This window comes from Podarcis pityusensis, assembly GCF_964106645.2.
Source record: "Podarcis pityusensis genome assembly, chromosome: 14".
Classification (NCBI taxonomy): Eukaryota; Metazoa; Chordata; class Lepidosauria; order Squamata; family Lacertidae; genus Podarcis; species Podarcis pityusensis.
Window position 1 is genome coordinate 34270722 of NC_138039.1, and position 27904 is coordinate 34298625.

General features: G+C 43.9%; 1 protein-coding gene across 2 annotated transcripts in view; it reads left to right on the forward strand.

Moving 5' to 3' along the window:
• The window catches only part of AGBL1 (AGBL carboxypeptidase 1), a 407461-nt gene that overhangs the window by 23791 nt on the left and 355766 nt on the right, over positions 1-27904 (forward strand). For both annotated transcript variants that reach the window (XM_080980323.1, XM_080980324.1), the window contains exons 2-5: positions 7739-7802; positions 8524-8670; positions 9527-9658; positions 14461-14554. In XM_080980323.1, the coding sequence (XP_080836449.1) occupies positions 7739-7802; positions 8524-8670; positions 9527-9658; positions 14461-14554 (437 nt within the window). The remainder of the gene's footprint in view (positions 1-7738; positions 7803-8523; positions 8671-9526; positions 9659-14460; positions 14555-27904) is intronic.

The window sequence follows — 27904 nt, forward strand, 5'->3', positions numbered from 1 at the left end:
CGGCTGGGTGTGAGAAAGCTGCCTTAGCGGGTGGCAGTGTTGCCGCCCACTCTCCTCTCTCTGCCCTCGGCTTAGGTTTGACCCATGGATGGAGCTGCAATTGGCAGTGTTGGGCCTTTGTGTGAGGAAGCTGTCTCTGTTTGCACCCCCTCAAGAAAAGCGCCATGCCCCCCCCAGCCCGCCCATGCTATGTCACTGATTCTGAACTAGCTGAAGTTTCTGAACCATCTTCATAGTAACAGGTCACATTAATCTGACCTAGAGGTTACCAGAGCACATAGATGGCAGAATTAAGCTGATGGAAGGCACTCTGCACCACTAAGCTTCCTGAGCCTTAAGCAACAGCAATGGGTCCAGGAGTACCCCCAAGCAGCGTATCTGCTCCTTCAGAGGGACTGTATCCCCTTCAAGGGCAGGCAGCCTCCCATCCATCCGGTCAAGGAAACAACCCACTAACAGTGCCTTACTCTTATCTGGATTGAGTTTCAGTTTACTGACTCTCATCCAGTCCATTACCGAGGCAAGACTATGGTCCAGCACTGACACACCTGCAGACGAAAAGGCAAAGTAGAGCTTTGTGTAGACAGATAACTCTGGGCCCATAGATGCATACTGTGCCATTGTTCCTCAGGCTGGACTCAAAGCTTTTGGCACCAAGGCTGTTGGAAATTGGAGTGGGGGCTTCTCTACCTCCTCCTCTTAGAGTTTCAGAGGTTCTTCACGGTATCAACCAAGAGAGCCCCAAGATCCTTAGCTTTGGATTCAAGGGGACCTGCCTGCTTCTCAAAGTGTTCAGTCTGTTTGGTTTGTCCTCTGAGAGGTTCATAGCTGGTGCCAGGTCAGGGCTCAGTGGGTCAGTTGAATAAATTGACATTCTTTGACTGGAAAGGTCTTAGTTTGCACTGATTCTGCAAATTCTAGGATGCAGTGGGACTTTGAATGAAATGTGTATTCACTCTGAATACGATAAAAACCCATGGCATTGCAAACGTCAGGAAAAAACTACAGCCCTCAAAGACCTGGGAACTAGAATTGGAAGGGGTAGTTTAAAAAGCTGGAGAAAGACCCAGCTAAACTTTGTTTTGAACACTGGATGCTTTGAGAAATGCATTAGAGGTGGGTCCAGGAGAATTGATGCTGGTGGAGTTTCCACAGCCATTCCCAAGCATCATGTTCCCATGAACCAAATCTTGCTTTAAAGCAGAGATGGATGGTGAGGAGGGGTGCAACTATGCACCTAGCCTCCTGGCAGTGGAGAGTTTCTCCCTCTGTGGGCACCTCAGTGGGAACACTAGATTGGAGCTTTCCCTGCATATGCCAAGGGCATGTTGCACAGTGCTTCTGTCCTTCTGGTGGAACTCCTTTCCACTGGGGGAAGACAACTTCCAACCTATCCTTTGGTGCTGGTTAGGATTGCTCTCTAATAGTGTTAGGGGGAAAAGAGGAGTTGATTTGTAGAACTATGGGAAAATATTTCTCACGTAACAAAGGACATTTCATGTTTGGCTAACATACAGCTATTTAATATGTGGCAAACCATTTTGTGGTGCTGATGTTAGCAATGATTTTGTTGCAATGTTAAAAAATTAAAAGTCACTTGAGTGATTATAACCCATTATTAATATACAAAGAGAATACAAAAAAAACCTGTTTTCTCCCACCCACCGCCCAGCTTCAGTCTTGGAAGAGCATTTTATTTTTTAATTGCTCCTTTGATATGACCCTGAGGAAGATAAAGCGATTTTCTTCTCCTCCTTCACATCAAATAAAATATTTATTGATAAATATCCCACTGAATAAAATAGGAGGATTTGGTTCTATTTCTCTTCTTGGTCTTCCCTTTACTCCAAGATGTGATCACACTTGGAAACATGTGGACTGATTTTGTGTGATTAATGCAGTCTGGATACATTTAATGCCTTGGGACTGACACAGGAGTGTTCCCCAGATATATACTGAAAGGAAAGGAGGGTCATGCCCATAATCCCCAACCTCAGCATTGACCTTCTCCCAGAAATACCTCTGACAACTGCTGCCTCTTCATTTGTCCTTCCATCCGGATGTGCTCTTCAGTCCTAACTTGTGACTTGCTTCTTGACCCTGCCCCATGATTTACTCTGTATTCTTTGGTTTCCATTTGGTTCTGGCTACTGGATGATCCCACAGTTCCAAGCATTGGGCTCCTAGCTCAACTCCAGACTGCTGCCAATAGCCCAGCCCCAACAATTATGATGCCTTGTGTTAAAGATGGGTGAACTTTCAGTTTCTCCACACTTTTTCATTTCCCACTCTTGAGTTCATTTCTGCATCAGCTTGCATTTTTTTCTTCTTGAAATGTTCTCCTGAAAATTCATCACCATTATAGTGGACATTTCTCCTAAAACACGTTTTTGTACGCACTTTGTTTTAGTTTAATGCCTTTTTGTACATTATTTTAAGCATTATCTGTATTTTTATGCAGACCTCTAATGTGTATACTTTTTCTGTACACTTTTTTTTTTTTGCTTGGAGAACTACATTGGAAAATTCAAACTTCCGGGTCAGCGCCATTGGTGAATGGTGGAATTCCTCCGACCCAGTGAAAACTGGGTCTTCCCGCCGCGGCGAAGGTGGGGACCCACTAGAAATCCCAGGCGGAGGAAGCCTGGGAACGTGGGGTTCGGCAGGGCACCAGAAGCGCCCCCCTACTCGCGGGGAATCCCATCTAGGGGCTCCGGAGCGAAGTGGGGTGAGAAGCGCGGTGCTACGAACTGACTGCTACTTTCACGGAGTGAAGCCGCACAGCCATTGCCAGAGAGCGCTGACTTTTTCCTGTGGACAATTGGACTTAAAACAAGTACCCGTGAGTAGAAACGGAAAATTGGATCAAGAAATTGTTTTAATTTGGTATCGAAGCGGGAAGGTGCAAACAGGAAGTCCGCCTTCCGCTTTTTTGTATATAGACTAAAGCAAAATTTTGCAAGCTAAAGCCGGGAAGCTGTTAAAAAAGGACTAAATTTCCTTCATTTAGAATCAATGAAACCCTCCTTGGAAGCAGGAGAAAAGGGGGGGGGGGGCTCTGTTTAACCCCAGCAGGAGAGGGAGTGAAGAAGAATAAGTTTCCACCGTCTCTAACCTGGGAACGGGGTGTCAGAGACAGAAACTGTTGGAGAGGTTCATTGACTGTGAACGTAACACTTTGACAGATAGCTAATGAAGAGAAACAAGTTGATTCTAATGTTGCCTTTTGCATCTTAAAGAAACAAAATATCTGAAAAACGTCTGAAATATCTGAAAAATGAAAGTAACTTTCCTTGGTCTTTAAAAAAAAAATGGATACAAGTAGATTGTCTCCTCTAGAGGGAGCTTGCTAAATTGCTGTTGCAGCATATTTGAGACCCAACATCTGTGAGATTAAGACTGTGGGAACAGTCTTTTCTGACCTTGAACAAAGATGAGCTGGGAGAAAGACTGGCTGCTTGCTCTATGCAAGACAAATGCTTTGCTGGAACAGATGCATGAAAAGATGGACTTGATGAATGAGAAAATGGATTTGACTGTTGTGGTTAATAACATTGATACAGAAATCATCCAAGAACCAACCTATCAATCTGTACTGACTGGGCAAGTGCAGTTGACAATGGAGGAGGATGCGGCTGCACCTCAAATAGTACAAATGGAGAGACCCGAGGCCCTACAGGAGCATAAGCCACTGCTATTGAAGATTGAAGTTGGAGTGGGCCAAGGGGAGTTTGCAGATGAGGAGGTTCCTAGCTTTGGAGAGATCTTGAAATTTGATTTTAAATTCATTTTGGATTATATCGAGGACTGTGGGGAGTGGGACTGTGGGGAATGGGTGAGCTGGATGAAGGGTGATGGAGACAATTTTGGGTTGGAATCCCCCAGAGACCTACTCCTCAATGAGAAAGGAAAGAAACTAAGACAGAGACCAACAAGAGACAAGGAAAAGGGCAAGCACAAACAAGATGAAGAAGAATTGCAGAAGGGACATGGAAGAGATTTAAGGGCCTCGGACATAAGGCTTCCAGGTTGATGGACTAGATGGAATGGACAGTAAGGACTGACATGACCCGAGATCAGGAAGAAGAGACGCTGGATGATGATTGGAAGAGAATTTATAATGGGAATTTTTTTTATTTTAGAATCAGCTAATGAATATTAGGGAAAATGTTGGAATGAAATTATACGACTCTAGCAGAAAGGATATCAGGAGCTATGTATATTTGAAATTTAAGATTTAAGTCTTAAGGCACTTAGGGGTAAGATAAGGTTAAATAAATTAAGGTAATCTGAATAATAGAATATGGGGAAAGATGGTAAGGATTTGTTGAGTTAATTATTAGGTTAAATTGTTAAGATAAATTTTATAACAAAAATTGAGAAAGATGGAAAGAATTTGCTGAAATAATTACTAAACTAGAATACAAAAACGGAGGTGTGAGGAGGTCAATGAAACAAGCAAATGGAAATTATGGATATGCAATTTGGGATTTGTGTTTTTTTCTTTTTTTCTTCTTTTTTTCTTTTTTTATTGTTGTATTGTCGTATTGGTTTTCATATTTTGTGCTTTTCTCTTTTTTATTGTCTTCTTTTTCTTTTTTCTTTTTCTGTATTGTAGTGTTGTTTTTTATTTTTTATTTTTCTTGTAATTTTGAAATTATCAATAAATATTTTTTTTTTTTAAAAAATACATTGGAAAATTCAGGGAAGTGTGAATTTTGAAGGGTAGCCGTATTTTGGTTTGTGTATCATTTCCAGAACTGTGAATTAGGTAGGTTTGTATGGAAATGCAAATTGAACCACATTCCTACCACTGAGCCACAAATACCAACGGGTTGACTTCAACAAGGCACCAGTTTTTGAATTGCAGATTTCTCAGGATAGCTGTGCTTCAGTTTGTGTATTCTTTCAGGGTGTGTGAATTTAGGTAGGTTCACATTAAAGCGGGATCCAACCTGAATTCCCCCCTCCCATCCCTACTTTATTTAGTGGCAAGGGTTGGCTGTCCTTGGTGCTGAATACCCAGCCCTGCCTAAGATTTCCTTTTCTCTTCTGTGACTTTAAATCAGGCACAAACAGAGCTACCTTGACTTCTGCATGGCTTTGATCTGCTTCTCGCGTTTGAATTTAGCACAAACACTCAATGGAGCCAGCAGTGTCAGAACAGCAACTCCGACAAAGGGAATTATGTAGAAAGAGGTGAAGGAAGGAGCAACTTCAAGTGCTGCCTGAAGCCTTGTAGCCATGTATTTTGGGATTTGCCAACCCCAGATATTCCACCCCTTGTCTGGAAGATGAAGTCATGCATTCCTTTCCTGAGCTAAATTTCTTATGTGTTTTGCTTCTTTCCTTCCCCATAAGTTGGGTTTGATCAGCAGCACACACTTTCTGGGTGTCTCAAGGTGACAGTACACATGTTCTCAAAAACACTTTTGCAAAAGTAACAGGGTATGGAAGAATGGGAGGTTCTTAAACCTGTCCCATACACAACCACTTACACACCTATTGGATTTCCCCTAGCCAGTCTCTACTACAGCGCAAATTCCTTCCATTTAGGTTTACTTTCAGTGTCATAGCCAGGATGTGGTGAGGGTCTTTGTAAGGGAGAATCAGTACATCCCCTTCTACTTAGTGATTCTCTCCCGGAAATGTCCCATTGCACTAATATTATGACATTCACACAGGGTTTCTGACCATATTACCTTGTAACATGTAGACCCCACCCACAGAAATGCCATAAAACTAATACACACACACACCCCGAAGTTTTTATTTGCATCCCCTTATAGAAATATACTCCCTGGTGTCAGGGACCAGGAGTCAGATTCCTTTTTACTAAGTAATGGAGGCAAGGACTAGTGGGGAAGGCTGAGCAAGGCCAGCCCCAGAAGCTCTGCTATCAGATGAACACCCCTAGCCTGATGATGTGGCACTGCCTTCTTCTGATTCAGAAGACTCTACTTTTGAAGATCCAGGAGATCCTGAAGCCCCCCTCCCCGAAATCCATCACAGTAGGAGATTACTGGAGAAGAGTGGGCCACTTTAAGTCAAGCAGCAACATGCAGCACAGGCAGTGCTAACAATCAGGTTGCATCTACTATATAAGGGCTCAGTTTCGGCTTGTTCCTTGCTAGTATGGTTCCAGAGCTTTGTCTACCCTAGAGCTTGCCTTGTTCCACTTGGGTTGGGCTGTGCCTTATGTTGCTGAATAGCAGAGCAGGGCACCTAATAAGATGTGTGGCTTTTGAGGAGCCTCAAGGGACAGGTAGTGAGGTCTGCCTTTGAGCCTTGGACCTATGGTGCTCATCCCTGATCAAGTTGACCAGTCACTTTGCAAACCTGAGGGGGCGGGTACTGTATCATTTCCTTCACCAGGTGGATGGATTTCATGGTTAGATTTCAGCAATAAAGACTGTGTTGATTTATACTCCTATTGCACTGAGTTGTTTATTTTAGCTGATTGGATTGCCTGTTGCCTAAGCCATTAACACAAGCGGTGATGACATAAAGCTTTTTTTTTTTTTGGGCGACTTGCTGAGCAGTTGATCTGAGATTCAAACATGTTACCCAGTCGAAACAAAAACAACACATTTTAAACCAGCCCCCTACAGGATCTGAAGGGGAAAAATGTGTCTGAGTGCTTCATCTAGCATTAAGCATCAACTATGGCAGGCAGCTTCATTTCAGAAGTCTTTGGGTGTTACGCAAAGCTGCAATTTCTGAATGGACAAGGTGCCCACGATTACATGAAGAAGGTGCAGAACAGGCTGTCGAAAGGGATGTAGTCTGTTAAGAATGCCACTGGTAAGACAGAGAGGCCTAGATGACTGCATTTGGCCCTCAGGCTTGAGGTTCCTCACCCCCTGCTGTGGTTGGGGAAGGGACATTGCTCAGTGGTAGAACATCTGCTTTGCATGACCTCTCCAAGTCGGGCTGGGAAAGGCTTCTGGTCTGTAACCCTGGACAGCTGCTTCCAGTCAGCATAGACCAGGGTTTCCCAAACTTGAGTCTCCAACTGTTTTTGGACCACAGTTCCCATCAACCCTGACACTGGTCCTGCTAGCTAGGGATGATGGGAGTTGTAGTCTAGAAACAGCTGGAGACTCAAGTTTGGGAAATGTTGGCATAGACAATGCTGAGCTAGGTGGATCCCTTTACCTTTTTTAAAAAAATCTTTAGGTGGATCCAGTGATCTGAGCCAGTAGAAAGCACTTTCCTGTGTTCCTACAGTTTATGAAGATATTTACTATGATAAACTTGCTTGGTTTACAGGTGCCAGAAGGCACTCGGCTGTTTTTGTACTCTTGATTTCTCTTTCCACCCCAGCAGCTCTTAAATGTGGATAGCAGCAAATGCTCCAAGACAGTGAAGAGTGATAATATGCTTTAATGATAGCAGCCAGGTGGCATGCGGCTTATGACTCATAGAATTGTAGAGTTGGAAGGGACCCCGAGGGTCATCTAGTCCAACCCCCTGCAATGCAGGAATCTCAGCTAGATCATGCATGACAAATGGCTGTTCAACCCCTGCTTAAAAGCCTCCAAGGAAGGAGAGTCCACCACCTCTCATGGGAGTCTGTTCCACTGTTGAAGACCTATCATTTGTCTCTTCTCCGTGGAACTTCTCTCCATATTCCATTTTTCCCAAAGGGTTCAGGGAGAGGGGGAGAGTGAGTGCTTTGTGTATTCCTTTTTGGCATGCACCATAGCATTTACAACAATGTGTTTACATATTGCAGAGTTCCTATGATAAGGATGTGATTCTGAATATCCTGGGTGTTCTCACATGCCTCCTTTCTGTTGGTAAGTGGAAAAGTGAACATTTCATGTTGTGCATTGCCAAAAATCCCTTCCCCATCAATTAATGAGAAAAGAAATATTGCATTTGAATATTAGAAAAAGGGAGGGAACTTTTTCAGTAAAACTTATGGGTTGGCTTTTGTTTTTGTTTGTTTCACGTTATCCTTTTTTCCTGGGTGGCTGATGAGTTTTGTGAGTGCTCTTTCATTCATTCATTCTACAAATCATGACACTGTTTTCACTCTTGTGCAGTCTTTCTGGGTGCCCTCTAGTGAATGCTGGTCCATTAGAGTGAATGGGGGATTGAGGTCAGACAGACTCAAACTGAAAATCTATATTATTATTGTTATTATTATTAGTCCAACAGGCTGAATTCTGATATTATTATTATTATTATTATTATTATACCCCACCCATCTGGCTGCATTTCCCCAGCCACTCTGGGCAACTTTCAGCAGACTATAAAAACATAATAAAATATAAAAACATAATAAGTTTTAACTTACTCTCAGCCCTATTGCATCAAGTCTCCTTTACACCGCTGAGAGGTGACTGTGATTATGTGGTATACAGACTGTTGAGATAAGTAAGTAAATAAATAAAAACTAACGTGAAAGCCACTCTGAGTTTAAAGGGGTCCTGTTGGACTTGTATATTTGCTTGCATGTTTATGTGTGGTGGGGAAAGGACTTCGCAACTATTCCATTTTCTTGCTTCCACTTAGGGACGAACAGGAGGCTTCACTATACAATTAGCAAAGGCGGCAGCGAAGCACTTCTGCAGGCTCTGGTGAATGCGACACAAACTCCCACACCAGACTATGACATCCTCTTACCCTTGTTTCGCCTGCTGGCCAAAGTTGGCCAAAAAGGTACAGCTGCTGAACCATGGGTGCATGTCCATCAGTATTGCGATGCTGTGTTGCTAGCTGTGTCATTGCGTCCCACATAGGGATGTGGGTGGCGGTGTGGTCTAAACCACTGAGCCTCTTGGGCTTGCAGATCAGAAGATTGGCGGTTTGAATCCCCATGACGGAGTGAGCTCCCATTGCTCTGTCCCAGCTTCTGCCAACCTAGCAGTTCGAAAGAACATCAGGGCAAGTAGATAAATAGGTACTGCTGTGGCGGGAAGTGTGCGTTTCCGTGTGCTGCTCTGGTTCGCCAGAAGCGTCTTAGTCATGCTGGCCACATTACCTGGGAAGATGTCTGTGGACAAACGCCGGCTCCCTCAGCCTGAAAGTGAGATGAGCGCCACACCCCATAGTCACCTTTGACTGCGCTTAACCATCCAGAGGTCCTTTACCTTTTAGCTTTTACCTTGTACTCCACATCTCAGAGTGAGATATTTCTGTCACCTCAAAAAATATGAGGTCCCTAGTTGAGGCACTTTGAACTGTCAAAGCCACAGAGGTAGTATTCAGTTGTGTTTCCCTCACTGAGGCTTAGACCAGGGTGTGGGGTTGGGGCACCTAGGAACCCAGGAAGCTACCTTACTTTGAGTCAGACTTTTTTTTTAAGGCAAGTCTATCTGGACACATGGATGTTGATGTGTTTTAATCTCTTTTCCTGTTAGTTTCAATTTTTAAAAAATAAGTTTGAAAAATGTTTTTCTAGATAATTTTGATATTTCTTGAAAATTGTTAGGAGGTTTGACTGCAGCATTCAATTTTTTTGTTAAAAAATAAATAATCAAAATCATTTCCTCCTCCTCCTCCTGCTGTCTCTCAGATAAGAAATTTGGGCTGAAGGCACAAAGACTGGAGGTGATTGATACGACACTCAGCTTGGCAAGGAAAAATCTAAATCACCACCAGAATCTCACCCACTGCCTTTGGGCACTGCATGTTTATGCCTCTAGTGGTGAGTATGCAATCACTTCCCCTTCTTCCTTGTGTGCATTAACAGCCCTTTCCTCCCATAATTCCATGGAATGATGCTGATCCACAGTCCTACTCCTACCCCCCCCCCCCAAATCACTGGATAATTTCTCTTTTCTCCCTTTATCTGTCAAAGTGGTCCCCCAGCTCAGTTATACTGCCTGCAAATAGAGTGGAGAATTTTGAGAAGCAACTTTCATTTAGGAGATGGTTAGTGGGGGGCTTCTTCTAGCAACTTCTGGGTCCCCACTGAAGATTTCCGTTCCATCTGGGATGATGGGAGTCACAATCCAGAACATCGTGACAATACAGTGGTACCTTGGTTCTCAAACTTAATCCGTTCGGAAGTCTGTTCCAAAACCAAAGCGTTCCAAAACCAAGGTGCACTTTCCCATAGAAAGTAATGCAAAACAGATTAATCCGTTCCAGACTTTTAAATACAACCCCTAAAACAGCATTTTAACATGAATTTTACTATCTAACGAGACCACTGATCCATAAAATGAAAGCAGTAATCAATGTGCTGTACTATAAAATAAATAAAACAGCATTGTAGATGATAAATTGTTTTTCTTCCCTGCACTGATGATAGTCATTGTTTGGATGGGGGGCTTTTATCCATTTCCACAGTCACACAATCAAACAAACAATCAGTAGCTGAACTGGGATCCACACAGTCACAAAAACAAATTAACTGAAAAAGCCTCAAAACAAAAAATGCAAAATAAATAGCAAAAACAAAAGCATTAAATATAAGCTCCAAATATCACCTTAGAACACTGCAATCAGAAATGGAAGGCTTGAATTACAATGGGGGGGTGCAAATTAGCAGCGCAACGGGAAACACAGGGGGACTCAACACAGAGCACGTTCAGCTTCTGAAAAAACATTCAGAAACTGGAACACCTACTTCCGGTTTTGCAGTGTTCGGGTTCCAAGTTGTTCGTGAACTAAGCTGTTCGAAAACCAAAGTACCACTGTATTAAATAGCACTGTATTAAAAATTCAGAACCCAAACTTACTCACACCAGCACTTCTCAGCTTCTGGACCATCATAGGCAGGCAAATTAGTGGTGCCATTGTGATCACCTACAATTATGACCTGGGTTGGTAGAATGTGGCATCTTTTAAAAGAGAGATGGCTAAGCTGTGGCCCTTCAGATATTGGTGGACTACTGTTCCCATCACCCCTGGTCATCAACTATGCTGGCCGAGGCTGATGGGAGTTGGAGTCTAGCAACCTTAGTGGGTCATAGGTTAGCAAATCCTTCCATCCCCAGGCTCTTCATCAGTGGGTTCTCAAAAGGACGTGTCAATGAATCATCCAGACAATGCCAGCCCAAGACCCAAAGGTCTTGCTGCATCTTCCTGCTGTTATCTATTCCACCTTCCCCTATGGACACCACTTGAAGGAAGTTATGAATGTAAGAACAAAAGAGGCACCAATGGCCTATCTAGTCCAGCATCCTGTTTTCACCAGATGCCTGTGGAACCCCCACAAGCAGGACCCAAGCCTTCTCCCTCCTGTAGTTTCCAGCAAGTGGTATTCAGAAGCATTTTTACCTCTAACCATGTAGGTGGAAGTTTGGCCAGTAGCCATTGATAACCTTCCCCTCCGTGAATTTGCCCACTCCTTTTTTAAAGGCATCCAAGTTGGTGGCCATGCCTGCCACTTGTGGGACCAAGTCCCATAGTTTAACTATGACCTGCATGATGAAGGACTTTCTTTTATATGCCTTGAATCTTCCAACATTCAGCTTCTCTGGGTGTCCACAAGATCTTACTGTTATGAAAGATTTCACCCTGCTTAGTGGGAGGTCTGCACATGATTCTCTCCGGCAGAACGACTGGTGATTCTGTCCCAAATTTCCGACGTCATCAGTCTTTGCCAACTGCTCTTGCTGCTCCTTCTTGACCTCCTCTAACCTAGTGGTTGTTTCCCCTTTGGAGAATCCTAATTGGGCCACCAGCCTTTGGCATGGCTCGACAAGCTTAGCATTTCAGATCTTCCCCCTGAAGATTTAATGCTACTGGCTGCTGGCCTCGTGGGTTTCCTATGTGTTTACAGGAGCCCCACTGGCTTCTCACTATGGACCTTCCTGGGAAGGCTGCCAAGCATGTTCTTCCAGCCCTTCTGAGATAAGCATTATTTGAAAGGTGAATGTAACAGAGATGGCACTTGAAAGGCATCTGGATTTAGATTGCAGGGTGCTTTATCCACAGCCTCCCTCCATGTGCCTTGCAGTGTCAGGGTCCTTGCTCACACTTTGCCTGGTTGCCACATGCAGCAGAATGAGGAGCTGGAATGCTGAGGTGCAAGGCCAGATTTAGGAGCCAGCAGCCACTTGGGATGCCTAACTCAAAAGTGTGTGCCAAGCTCAGTTGTGAGTGCTGCTGCTGTCATGGTAGAAAAAATATGGTACAAGCACTTGAGAAGCTGGCAACACTAATCTCTCTGTGTGGCCAGTGTCATAACCTCCAGCATTTCTCCGATGAAAATAGGGACTTGCTATTCAACAACAACAACAGCAACAGTTTTATTTATACCCCACCCATAGAACTGGGTTGCCCCAGCTACTCTGGGTGGCTTCCAAAATATATAATAAAAATATATTAAAACAGTAAACATTTTTAAAAATCCCTATACAGTGGTACCTCTGGTTAAGTACTTAATTCATTCCGGAGGTCTGTTCTTAACCTGAAATTGTTCTTAACCTGAAGCACCACTTTAGCTAATAGGGCCTCCTGCTGCTGCCATACCGCCGGAGCACGATTTCTGTTCTCATCCTGAAGCAAAGTTCTTAACCCGAGGTAATATTTCTTGGTTAGCGGAGTCTGTAACCTGAAGCGTATGTAACCCGAGGTACCACTGTACAGGGCTGCCTTCAGATGTCTTCTAAGGTTTTATAGTTACTTAGCTCTTTGGCTCAGGGGCTGCATAACTTTATAGCCTCCAACTTTTCTCCAATGGAAATAGGGGCATTCTGGGATCAAATCAGAAACTGGGACAGCTTCTCTAGATCTGGGACTGTCTCTGGAAAATAGGGACACTTGTAGGGTTTGCAGTGTTGTGTTAATGGCTGTGGTGTTGTTCTGCAATCGTGGGAATATTTACGACATCAGGGCCCTTTCAACAAATGGTGTGAACGTGAAGTTTTGTGACTGGGTACATTCCTGCAAATTTATCATCTTAGATGGCAAGGGAGAAATCATGAGGGCAAATGGTTTATCAAAGCTGAGAAATGGGCCACCTATGAGAGTATGTGTTGCAGAGGACTCTGGTGTATGTTCTACCAGGGCTTGTCAGGTTGGTGCCTTGGGTGCAAGTGTGCCTACCAGTACCTCATATTGTGCAGAAATCTCCACTCAAAAATCCACAATGGGTGGGAGACTGTTGTTAATCTGGTGATCTAATCCATAATAGTGCATATTCCGTTTAGTTTGATTGCTTTGTCAATGCTACTTCATAGCTCATATGCAAATTATATCCAATTGATTTAAGTCGCTCTAAATGTAATCATGTTTTATGTTGTTTTGTATTCCTATAAATTCAATTTTCTCTATAAGTTCTATAAAATTCATAATTTCATTTTCATTTCACTTAAGCTTTGTATATTAATAAACTGAGTGATTTCTTTCACTTGGAGTCTGGTTCTTATGGGCAGGCTTTAGTCCCTATTCCACTGGGTTGCTACTGAGCAAAAACGAATCGTGATTAGAATCGATTGATAGTCCATTGCATAGTGTGCCCTGATGTTGATTGGATCACCAGATTAAAAAGTGTTTGTTCTTCCTGCTTGGCCCCTGTTTGTACTGGCTTGACCTCTCTTAAACACCTCCATAAGAGCTGTTTTGGGACTGGCTTGCACAGCATTTCCTCAAAATTCCTAATGTGTCCAATCCACTGGCTTCCAAAGGTTGGTATTCCTTTTTCTACACTGACTGAACACAGAGTTCACACAGAGTGCTGGCCACAAGTCTGCCATTTTGAGATATGACTAAACCCCAATACACCCAACTTTATCATGTTGCTGAGCATAGCAGGGAAATATCTTCCTGTAGTGGGCAAACTCTTTCAGGGAAGTTACAGAACACCTGACTGAGTAATTCCCCAGGTTTCACCAAAAGGGCTGATTCCAGATTTGAAGAAGCCTTGGGCAAAGTGTCCTCTAATGAAGACTGGGAGCCACCGCATTAGTGTCCTCCATTGCCCCGAGCAATGCATTGTGGGAAATAAAAATGGCCATGGCTTTCCAGGTCCAGTGCCTGGTGCTCATCAGTGCACAAGAAAAAGGATTATTATAATGGGGCCCCAAGGACAGGCATCAGTTCTAAGCTCTGCTAGGGCCCTAACATCCACCTGAGAGTACCACCTGCTGACTCTGGGCCTGTTCCTGAACCCACAGTTTGAAAACTAGCAAGTCAAGGGGCAGGATAGTGGGGCCAGATGGATAAATGCTTCAACCCTTTAAGACTGCTCTCATTCCCTTACAGATTTCCTCGGTCTGAAAAGAGGTTTTTATTTTTGAAATATGTTTGAATGTTTTTATTTTTTAAAAACTGTTTACTTGTTTACTGCTATGTAGTTTGCCGCCCTGGGCTCCCTTGAGAGGGAGGGCAGGATAGAAATTGGATAAACAAATAAAAAATAATAATAAGATTGCTGAGAGAGCCAGAAATTTGTTAACAACCCCGGAAGCCCACTTTCTTAGGCTGTGATTCCAAAACCATGCTATTCCCCCCCTCCAGTTTTAGCCTGACTGCCTATTTCCTTCCTTTGCACAGTTACCGTGGGAACCATGTTGGGAGTGAATGGAGCCATGGAGCTGCTCTTCAAAGTCATTACACCTTACACCAAGAAGCACACCAGAACGACAAGGTAGTGGGGGGACTTTCTGGGATACCTTCTCTGGATGTGTATGTGTGTGGCAAAAGTATTAAGACCAAAGTGACAGGCTGGGGAGTGAACAGAGGTAAATGTTCCCCTTATGCTAAGGTGCCAGCCCAAATTAAGCCAAGGCGTTGATGTCCACATGCATAAAGGAAATCAGACTATTAGCTCACCAAGCTCAGATATGTCTCTACGTCAGGGGTAGATGCTCCAACTCCCATAAGCTGCAGTCAACATCAGAGGTAGAATCATAGAAGTGTAGAGTTGCAAGGCTAATCCAGTCCAACCCCCTGCAATACAGGAATCTCAGCTAAAGCATCCATGACAGGTGGCCATCCAACCTCTGCTGATAAACTTCCAAGGAAGGGCAGTCCACAACCTCCCGAGGGAGACCGTTTAACAGATGAAAGGAGCTACATCTGGCCTACATCTGGAAAACATCATGTTGCCTATATTTTGTCTACATAGACTGGCCATTGCTCTCTAGGGTTCCGGACAGGAGCATTTCCCAGTCCTGTCTGGAGATACAGTGCATTGTAACTGGGAATTTTTGCATGCAAAGCCATGAACTCTACCGCTGCGTTGCAGCCCGTCCCCTAAATGTCATGGAAACAGGAGCAGGAATTGGATACTGAATGGATAACACAGTAAGCTGCCTTGCAGATGCATCTCCCACTAAAACCTCAAGGGTCAGAGAGACCCTGTTATTTATTTATTTTTAGTGCCTTTTTCTCCCTTGCCAAGTCTGAAAGCTGCTGTGACTCTCCAGTGTGAAGTTAAAATTAGCCACACAGCTGTCTTGCTCTGGTCCTGTCCCCAGCCAGTTCCCAGAGCGAGATTTACAAGGCGTGCGAGCCTTATAGAAGAGAAGGTGCACGTGACCCAGAGCTGCGCCTGCTTCTGCTTCTCTTGCTGCTTTGATGTGGCAGGAAGCAAGAGGAGAGGCGCGCCGAGAAATATCAAAGCTCAAGACATGGGCGACTGTGGAAAAGATGTGCTGAAGATGGACAGATGCAAGAAGAACATAGCGCCCCTGAAGAATAATAACAGTGCTGCTGAATCATCGCAACAATAATAACAGCAATAATAACAATAACACAAGAAGAACATTGCACTGCAAAATTACAATTGTGATAATGATGGTGATGATAATATATCAATAATAGAGATGCCCCTAAGATGGCTGGATGCAAGAAGAACATAGCATTGCTGTATAATGATGATGATAGTAATAGCTACAACAATAATAATTTGTATAAAGGTAAAGGGACCCCTGACCATTAGGTCCAGTCGTGACCGACTCTGGGGATGCGGCGCTCATCTCGCTTTACTGGCCAAGGGAGCCGGCGTACAGCTTCCGGGTCATGTGGCCAGCATGACTAAGTCGCTTCTGGTGAACCAGAGCAGTGCACGGAAACGCCATTTACCTTCCTGCTGAAGCGGTACCTATTTATCTACTTGCACTTTGACGTGCTTTTGAACTGCTAGGTTGGCAGGAGCAGGGACTGAGGAACGGGAGCTCACCCCATTGCGGGGATTCGAACTGCCAACCCTCTGATCGGCAAGTCCTAGGCTCTGTGGTTTAACCCACAGCGCCACCCGCGTCCCTAATAATTTGTATAGCAACAATAAAAACAATACCGTAGTCATTGGTTCCAATAAAGGTGTTACTCTACCCGGTGCACTCCAGATGTTTTGGACTACAAGTCCCATCAGTATCATAGGGTTGTGCTGAAGTAGGCAAAACAACCACACTGGCTGGGGTTGGTGGGAGAAATCTGGACAGTGCACATGTGCATTTTATGCAACGCTGTGTCCTCTTTTTCTTTCACATAGTGCTGGAAAAGGCAATGCAGAATCGCCATGAAATGAATGTTTCACCTGCACCCAGCACACTCAGGAAGCTGTCAGGGCACCCTGCTGCCTTCTAGGTTTGCCATGTGGCCTAGTTTACAGAAGTCAGTCTCCAGTTTGAAGGAGCCCTCTCTTTGAAGGGGTCTCTGGCCCAAGCCCAGTTTAAAGATGAAGCATCGTAAGACAGGAGAGGAGGGACACCAACAGTTAGCAGGACCTGGGCAGCAAACTGAGTGAACACCATGCATTTTCTTTTTCTCGACAATGCCTGTTCAGCCACATAGAAAAGAGATGGCTCTTCAGTGGAACCTTCATTTCATGGCGATTCTGCATTGCATTTTCCAGCACAAGGGCCACATTCCCTTCTGAACAACCTCCCAAGGGCCATGTGCCACTGGTGGACAGGATCAGAGGCAAATGTGGGCGGAGCATTATTTATTAATAATATATATATATATATATATATATATATATATATATATATATACTGTTTGATTGTAAACAAACCTCAGAGTACTTTAGAAAAGAATAAAATAAAATTACGAACAAAAACAGTTTAAAACAGTCATATAAAACATTAAAAGAATAACTAGAAACCAATAATAAGCCAAAAAGAAAGAAAGAAACAGAGAGAGACAGAGAGAGAAAAAAGAAAGAAAGAAAGAAAGAGAGAGAGGAAGGAAGGAAGGAAGGAAGGAAGGAAACCCAGGTTAAAATGCATGTCAACATTCTACACATCTGGGTAGACTTTCCTAAAGAAATATGTTTTTAGCCACTTCTGAAAAGAGTACAATGAAAACGCCTGCTTGGTGTCAGTGGAAGGTACCACAAGGATCATCTAATTCATCGTCTTGCAATGCAAGAAAAAACTCTATAAATAAGTCAGAAATTAAATCGTTATAACATTTTTTTAAAAAAAACCCCTATGTAAAATTGTGTATAAAAATGTCCTGCTCTCTGGCACCATCTGGTGTTGCATGTTTATAGTGCATTCAAATCGTTGTTTCTTTACTAACGTAGCTGAGTCCCAAGAGTCTCATGCTCTACCAACTGATAACACTCCTCTCTACTCTCCTACCAGGCAAGCAAGAGGCATGATCAGAGTTCAAGGACCCATTCCAGCCAGGCAAAAGCATTCAGGGTGTGACACAGGGCCACTGTAGGTGTGGTCTGGTGAGAGTTTAGAGGGCTTGATAGAGTGACTTGGAGTGCTGCATTTGACCCCCAGTTTGGGGTCCTCCACTACTACTGTATTTAGTGGTTATCTCTGCTGATTTTGAAGTCTTTGTTGTACTGCAGTTGTTATGTTCCTGTTGATTGCGTTCTACTTGTTTCTGTTGTTTCAAAAACATATTTTTAAGGTGGGGGAGGTATGGGCTATTTATGTTTTAACAAACAAATAATAAAAGTGACAAGACTGAGTTGCAATCCTCAGCAGCCATATCATCAAAAGGAAACTTGCAATTCACTCAGCAGCACAGCAAATACATATAAGGAAACATCAAAGGAAGTTAACCTATCAAAGAACAGATTAAAGGAGGGGGGGGGAGTAGAAAGAGCCCAAGAAGCACCTGGAGCCAAACATTCACATAAGATAGAGTTTGGTTCTTCACCTTTATTTTTCAAAGTTTCTTCCGCAAGACAGCATTTATCATAATGAAAGATTTTAATGCCACATATTAATGTCATCGTATCTGCTTTCAATTCATGTATTACCTTTGTAAGAATTCAAGATACTCCCATTACTTATCTCCGGTCGTAAGATCGTTCTTCACATTATAACTTGCATTAATGAGCACATCATTTCCACATCTATCTTCTCCTTTTCCTCATTGTTCCAGAAGTGTAGAGAAAGGCTGCCAGAGTTTTACAGAGTTGCCTTTTCCTCAGTATTATTTTCTCTCTGAATCATCATAATCCCCCTCCAACCCCACAAAACCCCACAAACAACCCTTAGGTCACTTTTCTTCCACTGAGCCAACATATTTGGCACACAAGGTGTTTGGTATTTATTCTCATTGCATGTAGATCAATGTATCTTATCTGCAGATTCATGAGCTTAATGTAAAAAGATCAGATTCCTGTCAATTCTCTGTTTCCTTCAAATGTAGTGATTTGTTTCTCAAAACGTTTGATCAAATTTTCTCCACCAAAGATTACTTCCATACACACCCCTCCAATGGTGTGTAACGCAAACCTCATTCATGTGGCTTTTGAATGTGTGCAGATTGCAGTAGCTGGGACCATCTACCATGCAGCTAAGCCTTGCATGCTCATCCTCAGGGAACATTACATTCCTACATACACATACAGTGGTACCTCGGGTTACATACACTTCAGGTTACATATGCTTCAAGTTACACACTCCGCTAACCCAGAAATAGTGTTTCAGGTTAAGAACTTTGCTTCAGGATGAGAACAGAAATTGTGCTCTGGCGACTAAAGTGGTGCTTCAGGTTAAGAACAGTTTCAGGTTAAGTACGGACCCCTGGAACGAATTAAGTACTTAACCCGAGGTACCACTGTACAGTCATACCTCATGTTACATTTGCTTCAGGTTGCATGTTTTCAGGTTGCATCCTGCAGCGACCTGGAAGTGCCAGAAAGGGTTACTTCCGGGTTTCACCGCTCACGCATGCGCAGATGCACAAAATGACGTCACGTGCATGCACAGAAGCGGCAAATTGTGACCCGCGCATGCGCAAACGTGGGTTGCGTTCTGCTCATGTTGCGAACGGGCCTCCAGAACGGATCCCATTCACAACCAGAAGTACCACTGTACAGTGGTACCTCAGTTTACAAACTTAATCCGTTCTGGAAGTCCGTTCTTAAACCAAAGCTGTTCTTAAACTGAGCGTGCTTTCCCTAACGAGGCCTCCCAATGCCAGTGTCCTTCCACCGTTCGGCTTCCATTCATAGACTGAGGTAAAGTTCGCTAACCGGAACACTACTTCCAGTTTTGCAGAGTTCGTATACCGAATACGTAGTTCGTAAACAAGACCGTTCTTAAATAGAGGTACCACTTTCTAGAGCAGGGGTTGTCAACCTGGTCCCTACCGCCTACTAGTGGGCATTTCAGGATTCTAGGTGGGTGGTAGGGGGTTCTACGTCACAAGCTGAATCCTCCTTCTATCGAGCACTGGTGGGCGGTAAGGAAATTTTACCATCAAGAAAGATGTATTAGTGGGCGGTAGGTATAAAAAGGTTGACTACCCCGGTATAGAGTGATATGGAGTGCTATATCCAATTAAGGCCACATTCACATGATACATTTAAAGCACTATGATGCCACTTTAAACACTTAAAAGAATCTTGGGAAGTGTACTTTATTAAGGGCACTGAGAGCTGTTAGGAGACCCCTATCCCCCACCCCCGAGTTACAATTCCCAAAGTTGTTTAACAGTCCCCCTCTACAAGAAACTCTGGAAATTGTAGGTCTGTGATCGGAATAGGGGTCTCCTAACAACACTCAAAATCCTTTAAAAAAGTCAGCTTCAAGGATTCTTTGAGGTCAATTGACATGAAGGGACCCAAGTTATTCATGTCCGTTAATTTCAAAGGGTCAATTCTGAGCAGGACTAGCACAGAATACAACCCATTGCTTACTGAGCAGGAAATACGCCTAATTCCATCTTTATGATATGAACTGATTAAATGCATGGTGAATGTGCACAATGACTAGTTGCTTTGCAAATTAGCTGCTCAACTCACATCACCTCTAACGTATCTATTCCTGCCAATTTAGGATTATGTTCCATGCACCTGATGGAGTGCACTCTGGTCTGTGAAAACTTATCCCATAATAAATGTGCTAGGGTGGGATTAAACCTAGCCAGCCCTGTCAGTGAAAGGAAAAGCACGAGGACTTTTCTGCTTGCGCATTTCGGCTTTCCTCCTCCCCCTCCCTGCCCCCAACCCCAAATTCGCTCTGGGGAGCGTCAGGAGAATCCCCCAAACAGTGCAGCGGATTGTTCTGTCTGGCAGACTGGAATGCATCTGCAGATGGAGCAATTGGAAGAGTGTGATGTTGAATTCTACCCTTAGTTGAATTCCACGAAACTCCTTCCTGGTTTTTGCCACAACACATGTAACACTGTCATCCTTCTGGTAACATTTTGCTCTCTCTAGTTATTCCAAATCTATAATATTACAGTTTTGGGCCACAATCCACCCTGCTTTATTTGAGAGCTGAACAACCATCTGATCATACAACTTCCTTCCTTTTAAATATCTGGCCATGTATTTTTCAGCGGACAAGACTCGGGGATGTAGACATTTAGTATTCAAAGCTGAAGGCAACGAGCAGTTCAATGAATGATACCCACGTGTGTCCTAGACATTCAAAGCATCCTAAGGAAAATTCCTCTTTGATTTATGTGCTGTGCCTCTTAAGAGCTGGGGTCACGGCGTACGTGCATGCGCGTGCTTTTGCAAAGCGGTGGGCCTGGAAATTCATTGGCTCTTGAAGTGCTTGGCCTCAGACAGTTGCAGCTACTGAAGACATGATTGATGGGTCCCTGCTACACTTAACTGAGTAAGCAAATCCTGTTTGCCCTCCCTCTGTCCTTCCTGCTGGATTGCTGCCTGTGATTAGAATAGCGTTTAGCCATAGAGGCACTTTATGGCTCCAGAGAAGCAGATATATAATGGGAATCTGACATGCACCAGTGTGGCTAGGAGATTACAGAGCATGGCTGGCTGGTTTGGGGCCTTCCAAACAGCAGGTTTGACGCTGCTGGAAAATTCATTCCGTTGAGAGCTTCATTAATGCAAAAGTTTGCAGCCATTATCCTGGGAATGCTCAGAGCAATCTTTGCGTGATAACTTCACAGACAAGTACCTTAATCCCAAACCCACTTACTTGGAAGTAAATTCCATTAAAAATATTCAGTCAAATGTAGACACTGTGCAGTGCAACCCTCTACATGCTTACTCAGATCCAAGTCCCACTGTGTTCAATGAGGTTTACTTTCAAGTAAATGTGTTTAGGGTGCTTCGGATTGTGGCCATAAAATTCCACATATTTCAGTGGAAAAAGCTAAGTGCTAATTTTAGTTTTCAGCTGAGTTTCTTGCTGAATATTCTTTTTCTGTATTTCTGACACTTTTAAAATAATTATACCTTTTTTACATGAAGGTCCCACTTAACAATTACGATGCTTTCCCTGGAAATCATTTGTTAGGTGAGCATTCGCATAACGAGTCCACAGTTTCATTATTTCCTATGCAAATGTTTCTAATGTGGAATTTGTCCAATCTCTTTCCTCCCTCTCTCCATGGTTTCCTCCTGAAATGGCTGCAGCCAATCAGAAAAAGAGAAACAAAAGGGGAAAAAACGGCTTATCCAATCTCTCCTGCTCTCTGATTCGTCTAATCACACTCTCCGTGGTTTCTGCCTAAAAATGGCTGCCACCAACCAGTAAACAAACAAGGAAATAAGGAAGGCAGTTGATTAGATATCTGAATCTGTGAGGTTTGGGCATTGTCTTTTACATGCCGATAAGTGAATTTTCGGATAGCAAGCGTGAGGATAGTGGTGGTAGACTTGCCTTCCTTGGAGGTTTTAAAACAGGCTGGAGCGCTGTATGTCAGGGACTTCGGCTGTAATTCCTCCATTGCAGGGGGTTGGACTAGATGCTCCTTGTGGTCCCTTCCAGCTCTATGGTTCTATGGGACCTACGTGTACATGCCTTACTCACATCCCATAAAATAGACCAAGCGATCTCGGTGTATTTTTTCTTTGAAAAAAATCTTAAAACTCCTGACTAATGCTATTTACCAGCTCAGGATTATTAAGGGAAACATCATTATTATTATTATTATTATTATTATTATTAGAGAATTAGCTCTAAAACACTGTTGAATTTTCACGAGGACTTTGTAGTTTAATTGCAAACTGATATGGGTTGCTGAACTTTAAGACTGGAAACATGAGAAACTGAAATTGACGTATTCCCCCATCCCCAATCCTCATATACCCATTTACCCCTTACTCCGGACAAATGCAGCCACCCTTTAGTTCTTGCACTCACTCAGAAATCTCTCCTCTGGCTGGAAGGAAGGAGCAGACAGCTTTCCCTCAAAAAGGCATGTATGGTCCTTGCTATTTGGTTAGGTTCCAAGAATATGGAATGCACTGCTCACCCTCCTGAGAGATGTCTATAGATCCCATCCCATGAAGGTGGCCAGCCATCTCCCGGTTAAGCCAAGGTCACTGCAAGAGCCAGCCCTGTCAATCACCGAGACAAGAGCTATTTACTAAGCCTGCTAGCATGTAGTAACAAGATACATGGTGCTATTTATTTCACTGGCATCAGCCCCTGGGCTATTTAGATGGAGGTTCACCCATGCCCCAATTGACCTTTTTTGGGATGCATGCCAAATGGCTTCTTATTCCCCGTCAGAAATGTACTCCCCACCTTGGATCAGTTGGGGCGGATTTTTCAGCCATTTCTAACATTATGCGATGCACAGTCGTCAGTGAATAAACTCGCTGGTGGCAATCTTTCAAAGAAGTGTCAAATCTTGCTGGATGGCCTTCTAATATTGTGAGCAGCGAGGCACTGGTGGGCCTTCGGATGCAAGCAATACTTAGCGTTGGGGTTACAAGGTAATTTATGGCAGGAATAAGCGATCAGCACTCCTGCTTATCCTCAAACGCTGTTTATTGGTGCTTCAGCAGTTCCTGTTCCTCTGTGAAGCGAAACAACAGAGGCTGTCTTGGAAAAGACAGGCATAAGCTCAAAGTGCACTGCCCTCTCTTTACTGAAAGGTTGAGTGGATATTGCCCAGAGCCAAGGGGGCATCTTGATTAAGGGCAAGTTGTGACAGAGAGGAAAGTGAACCGAGGATATGAAAATAACATTTGTAGGTACCTCGGGATCTGTCCTCTTGTACTTTGTAAAATGCTGTGCGCATAGATAGCACCATACAACTCAATCTATAAAGCGAACTTGGGATTTGCAGCTGTATTTTGTGGTTGTGGAGGGTGGGCAGAAGCAAAGTGACCAGAATGGTTATGTGACTATTTGCTATGATTGAATTTTTTCAACCTCCCTCACTGTGAGAAGCCAAGTTACAGGGAACCAGGCAGAGGGCCTTCTTGGTAGTGGCACCCTCCCTGTGGAACACCCTCCCACCAGATGTCAAAGAGAACAACAACTACCAGACTTTTAGAAGACATCTGAAGGCAGCCCTGTTTAGGGAAGCTTTTAATGTTTGATGTATTACAGTATTTTAATATATATTTTTTGGAAGCCGCCCAGAGTGGCTGGGGAAGCCCAGCCAGATGGGCAGGGCATAAATAATAAATTATTATTATATTATTATAACCATGGTGAAGAATGCACCACCACTGGATATCGGAAGTGGAGAATCTTTTCCAGACAGAGAACCACGTTCTCTTCTGGACAACCTTCCAGGCTGGACATGCCAGTGGTGGGCGGGGACAGAGGCAATGGTGGGCGGAGCTTTGAATGCAAATTTTACCTTGTGCAATACACTAGTTCCTCTCACACTCAAGCATCCCTCTCTACCCTCCATCCAGGCGAGCAAGAAGCATTATCAGGGTTCAAGACATGTTCCAGGCAGGCCAAAACACTCAAAGCAGGGCTAGTGAATAGAGTCCCCAGAACCAGAACTAGAGGTTCACCACCCTCTGTATATGGTGTTTTTCAAAGCCAACAGCCAATCCTTGCATCAAGGAGTTTTCCATCTAATTTTGACATGGGCGGCGGGAACTTCTGATTGACTAAGGGTGGGAAAGGAAGGAGGGTAACTAGAAATGAACATGATCAGAGGCAGCTACATGAGCATTTAATGTTCATTTCACTTGGGAATAAAGATTAAGGGCTTAAGCCAAATGAAAATTCATGTTTTTGAGCCGAGGTCTAAAGGAACAGAGCTAGGTGGCATCACATATCATAGAAGATCACATAGATGTTCTGGGAAAGATTTTTGTCCTGAGAGGGAGCCAATTAGGAATGGATATAGCTCTATGATTCTTCCACATTTTAAACCCAGTATTCCATTCTGTTTCTACATTAATCTGCAATTTGAAAAAAGAAGATTCCTCACAAAATAACGTTTAAGATCTATTTAACTGTATACTGTATTTCTCTCTCTCTCAACATGTGCTTTTAAATGCACATTTTCTCCAAAGTATGCATTTAAAAGGCATATTGGACATGTTTAAATTATTTTTTATTAGTCATCTTCCACACATATGTCTCAAGGCGATGCACACAATGTAATAAAAAGAGCTTAGGAAAACAGAAAAACAGCTCAGAAAATAATAGCAAATGAACTGGAAAACACTGAAAGGAGATACCCGTGGCAGAGAAGCATAAAATCCAATGGATAGCTTAAGCTCTCATGTACACATTAGACTGAGAGATGTGGATCTGCTAATTTTGTATATGAAGTCATGAAGATCAAATTCCTTAAGCATCCCCAGAGGCAAAATAGAATGATTAGAGGCATTACAGAAGAGAACAGGAGACCTTCAGATAGCTGAAGCTGGAGGACCAAAGGTAACAGGCAAAGAAAAAAGGAGGCTGTGGTGGCCATAAACTTGGATGGCTTTAGAAGAGGGTTAGAAAGATGCATGGAGGAGAAGGCCAACCTTGACTATTAGCCACAACAGCCATGTTCCACCTCCACTGTCAGAGGCAGTATGCCACTGAACACCAATTGCTAGGCGGGCAAAGTGCTCTTGTGCTCAAGTCTTCCTTATCGGTTTCCAACAAGCATCTGGTCAGCCACTGTGACAACAGGAAGCTGGACTAGAAGGGCCACTAGCCTGATCCAGCATGCTTCTCAAGTTCTCAAACAAGGCCAAAGACAGGGAGGAGTAAACTAATGGCAGGTTTTGAAGTCATCAGTAGTGGTCGGCATGGGGGTGCTTACTTGACCACCCACCATTGGTGGCACTGCAGCTTCCCAAAAGGGACAGGGTCAAGACAGTGGTGGGGGCAGCTTGGGACAAACACACTGGTGGAGTCAACCCAATGCATTTTCACCATGCCTGTGTTGTCCCTCCCGCCTCAGAAAGTGCAGAGAAGCTGGTGACAAGAGATCTGGTTGACACCACCACCCTACTGGTTGCTTCCGGAAGACCACACTGTTTGCTCAAGCTGTGAAATTCTGCTATGGTTGAACTAGCCTCTGCCTCCCAATGTTTGAGCAGAAGTTGGAAGCCCAAGAGTGCCCCTTCTTCCCTCAGTCTCTGCCAGCCAATATTTTGAGCATGAGAAATGAACTCAGTGCACCGACACACTGATTAGTTCCTTGGCAACGTACAAGTGTGGCTGCCAAGGATCGGTACATTTTGAGGAATAGTCTTCGGACAGCTTTATACATATGTTTATCTGGCAGCAGTTTTGGAGGTGAAGCGGGAAGCAAATCAGCCCTAATTCCCCTTGTTAGTTGCTGATTTCTCATTAATTGTGCTGAGCTGCTTGGGTGTTTACTTGGACAGGAACATACAATTCTATTGGAATGCAGTCAAGAATTCGCTGTTAGTTAATGCCCACTTATTTGGAAGTTACTGTACAGTTCACTTGATTCCCTGTTGGAGTTCCCAGAGGAGAACTCCAAATATACGTACTTTTGGCTAGGTCACAGGCAGATTTGTGAGTTTTCCTTTCAGATCTGCACATGGGATTTAGAATAGAACATCCTGCTAAGCAAAGAAAGAAAGAAAAAAAAGAGGAAAGGAAAAGGAAAGCACTTTCTTGAGAGGGATGGTGTGTGTACAAGGCAGAACCTCCCCACTAATTGGGGCACAACAGCTTGTAGCTGAATGCATGTCACAGTAGAATTGCATGTTGCTTTGTATACATGGAGGCAAGAGCGACACAGCAGCTTCCCATCTACTATGCATATAAGGAAAGGTTACAACCAGGGCTTTTTTTCAGCCACAGCTCAGTTCCAGCATCTCTTAGGTGGGCACCACTGCCATTATAAGACAACAAGGGAGGCGTTCACAGTGAGTTCCGGCACCTCTTTTTCTAGAAAAATAGGACTGGTTAAAACATTTGCAGCTTTTAAGCTGTGAGAGACAAGGGGAGCGAGGAGGGACATGAATGAAGGTGTACAAGTTTATACCTGGTGTGGACAGAGAGAAGTTTTTCCTCCCTCTCTCTCATTAGTCTAAAACCCAGGTTCAACCAGTGAAGCTGAATGGCGGAAGATTTAGGACAGACAAAAGGAAGGACTTTTTAACTTTGCACATAATTGTTGTTGTTTAGTCGTTTAGTCGTGTCCGACTCTTCATGACCCCATAGACCAGAGCATGCCAGGCACTCCTGTCTTCCACTGCCTCCTGCAGTTTGGTCAAACTCATGCTGGTAGCTTCGAAAACACTGTCCAACCATCTCGTTCTCTGTCGTCCCCTTCTCCTTGTGCCCTCCATCTTTCCCAACATCAGGGTCTTTTCCAGGGAGTCTTCTCTTCTCATGAGGTGGCCAAAGTATTGGAGCCTCAGCTTCAGGATCTGTCCTTCCAGTGAGAACTCAGGGCTGATTTCCTTAAGAATCTTCTTGCAGTCCATGGGATTCTCAAGAGTCTCCTCCAGCACCATAATTCAAAAGCATCAATTCTTTGGCGATCAGCCTTCTTTATGGTCCAGCTCTCACTTCCATACATCACTATGCACATAATTAAACTATGGAATTCACTGCCACAAGATGGAATTCACTGGCCACCAGCCTGAATGGCTTCAATAGACGGTTAGACAAACTCGTGCAGGACAGAGCTATCAGCAGTTATCACTTTCCCTCCACTGTCAGAGGCAGTGTGCCTCAGAAGAGCAGTTTTGGGAAATCACAAGCGGGGAGAGTTGTTGCTGCACCCACCTCCTGCTTGCCTGCTTCCCAACTGGTTTGCCACTGCGAGAACAGGATGCTGAATTAGATGGGCCACTGGCCTGATCCAGCAGGGCTCCTTGTGCTCATATGCACTTAGATCTTGCCTAGCTGAATACATGGACCCAACTTTTAGACATGTTGTTGTTTAGTCGTTTAGCCGTGTCTGACTCTTTGTGACCCCCATGGACCAGAGCACGCCAGGCCCTCCTGTCTTCCACTGCCTCCCGCAGTTTGGTCAGACTCATGTTTGTAGCTTCGAGAACACTGTCCAACCATCTCGTCCTCTGTTGTCCCCTTCTCCTTGTGCCCTCAATCTTTCCCAACATCAGGGTCTTTTCCAGGGAGTCTTCTCATGAGGTGGCCAAAGTATTGGAGCCTCAGCGTCAGGATCTGTCCTTCCAGTGAGCACTCAGGGCTGATTTCCTTCAGAATGGATAGGTTTGATCTTCTTGCAGTCCATGGGACTCTCAAGAGTCTCCTCCAGCACCATAATTCAAAAGCATCAATTATTCGGCGATCAGCCTTCTTTATGGTCTAGCTCTCACTTCCATACATCACTACTGGGAAAACCATAGCTTTCACTATGACTAGGCAGGGGATTTTTTTTTTTTGGTTTC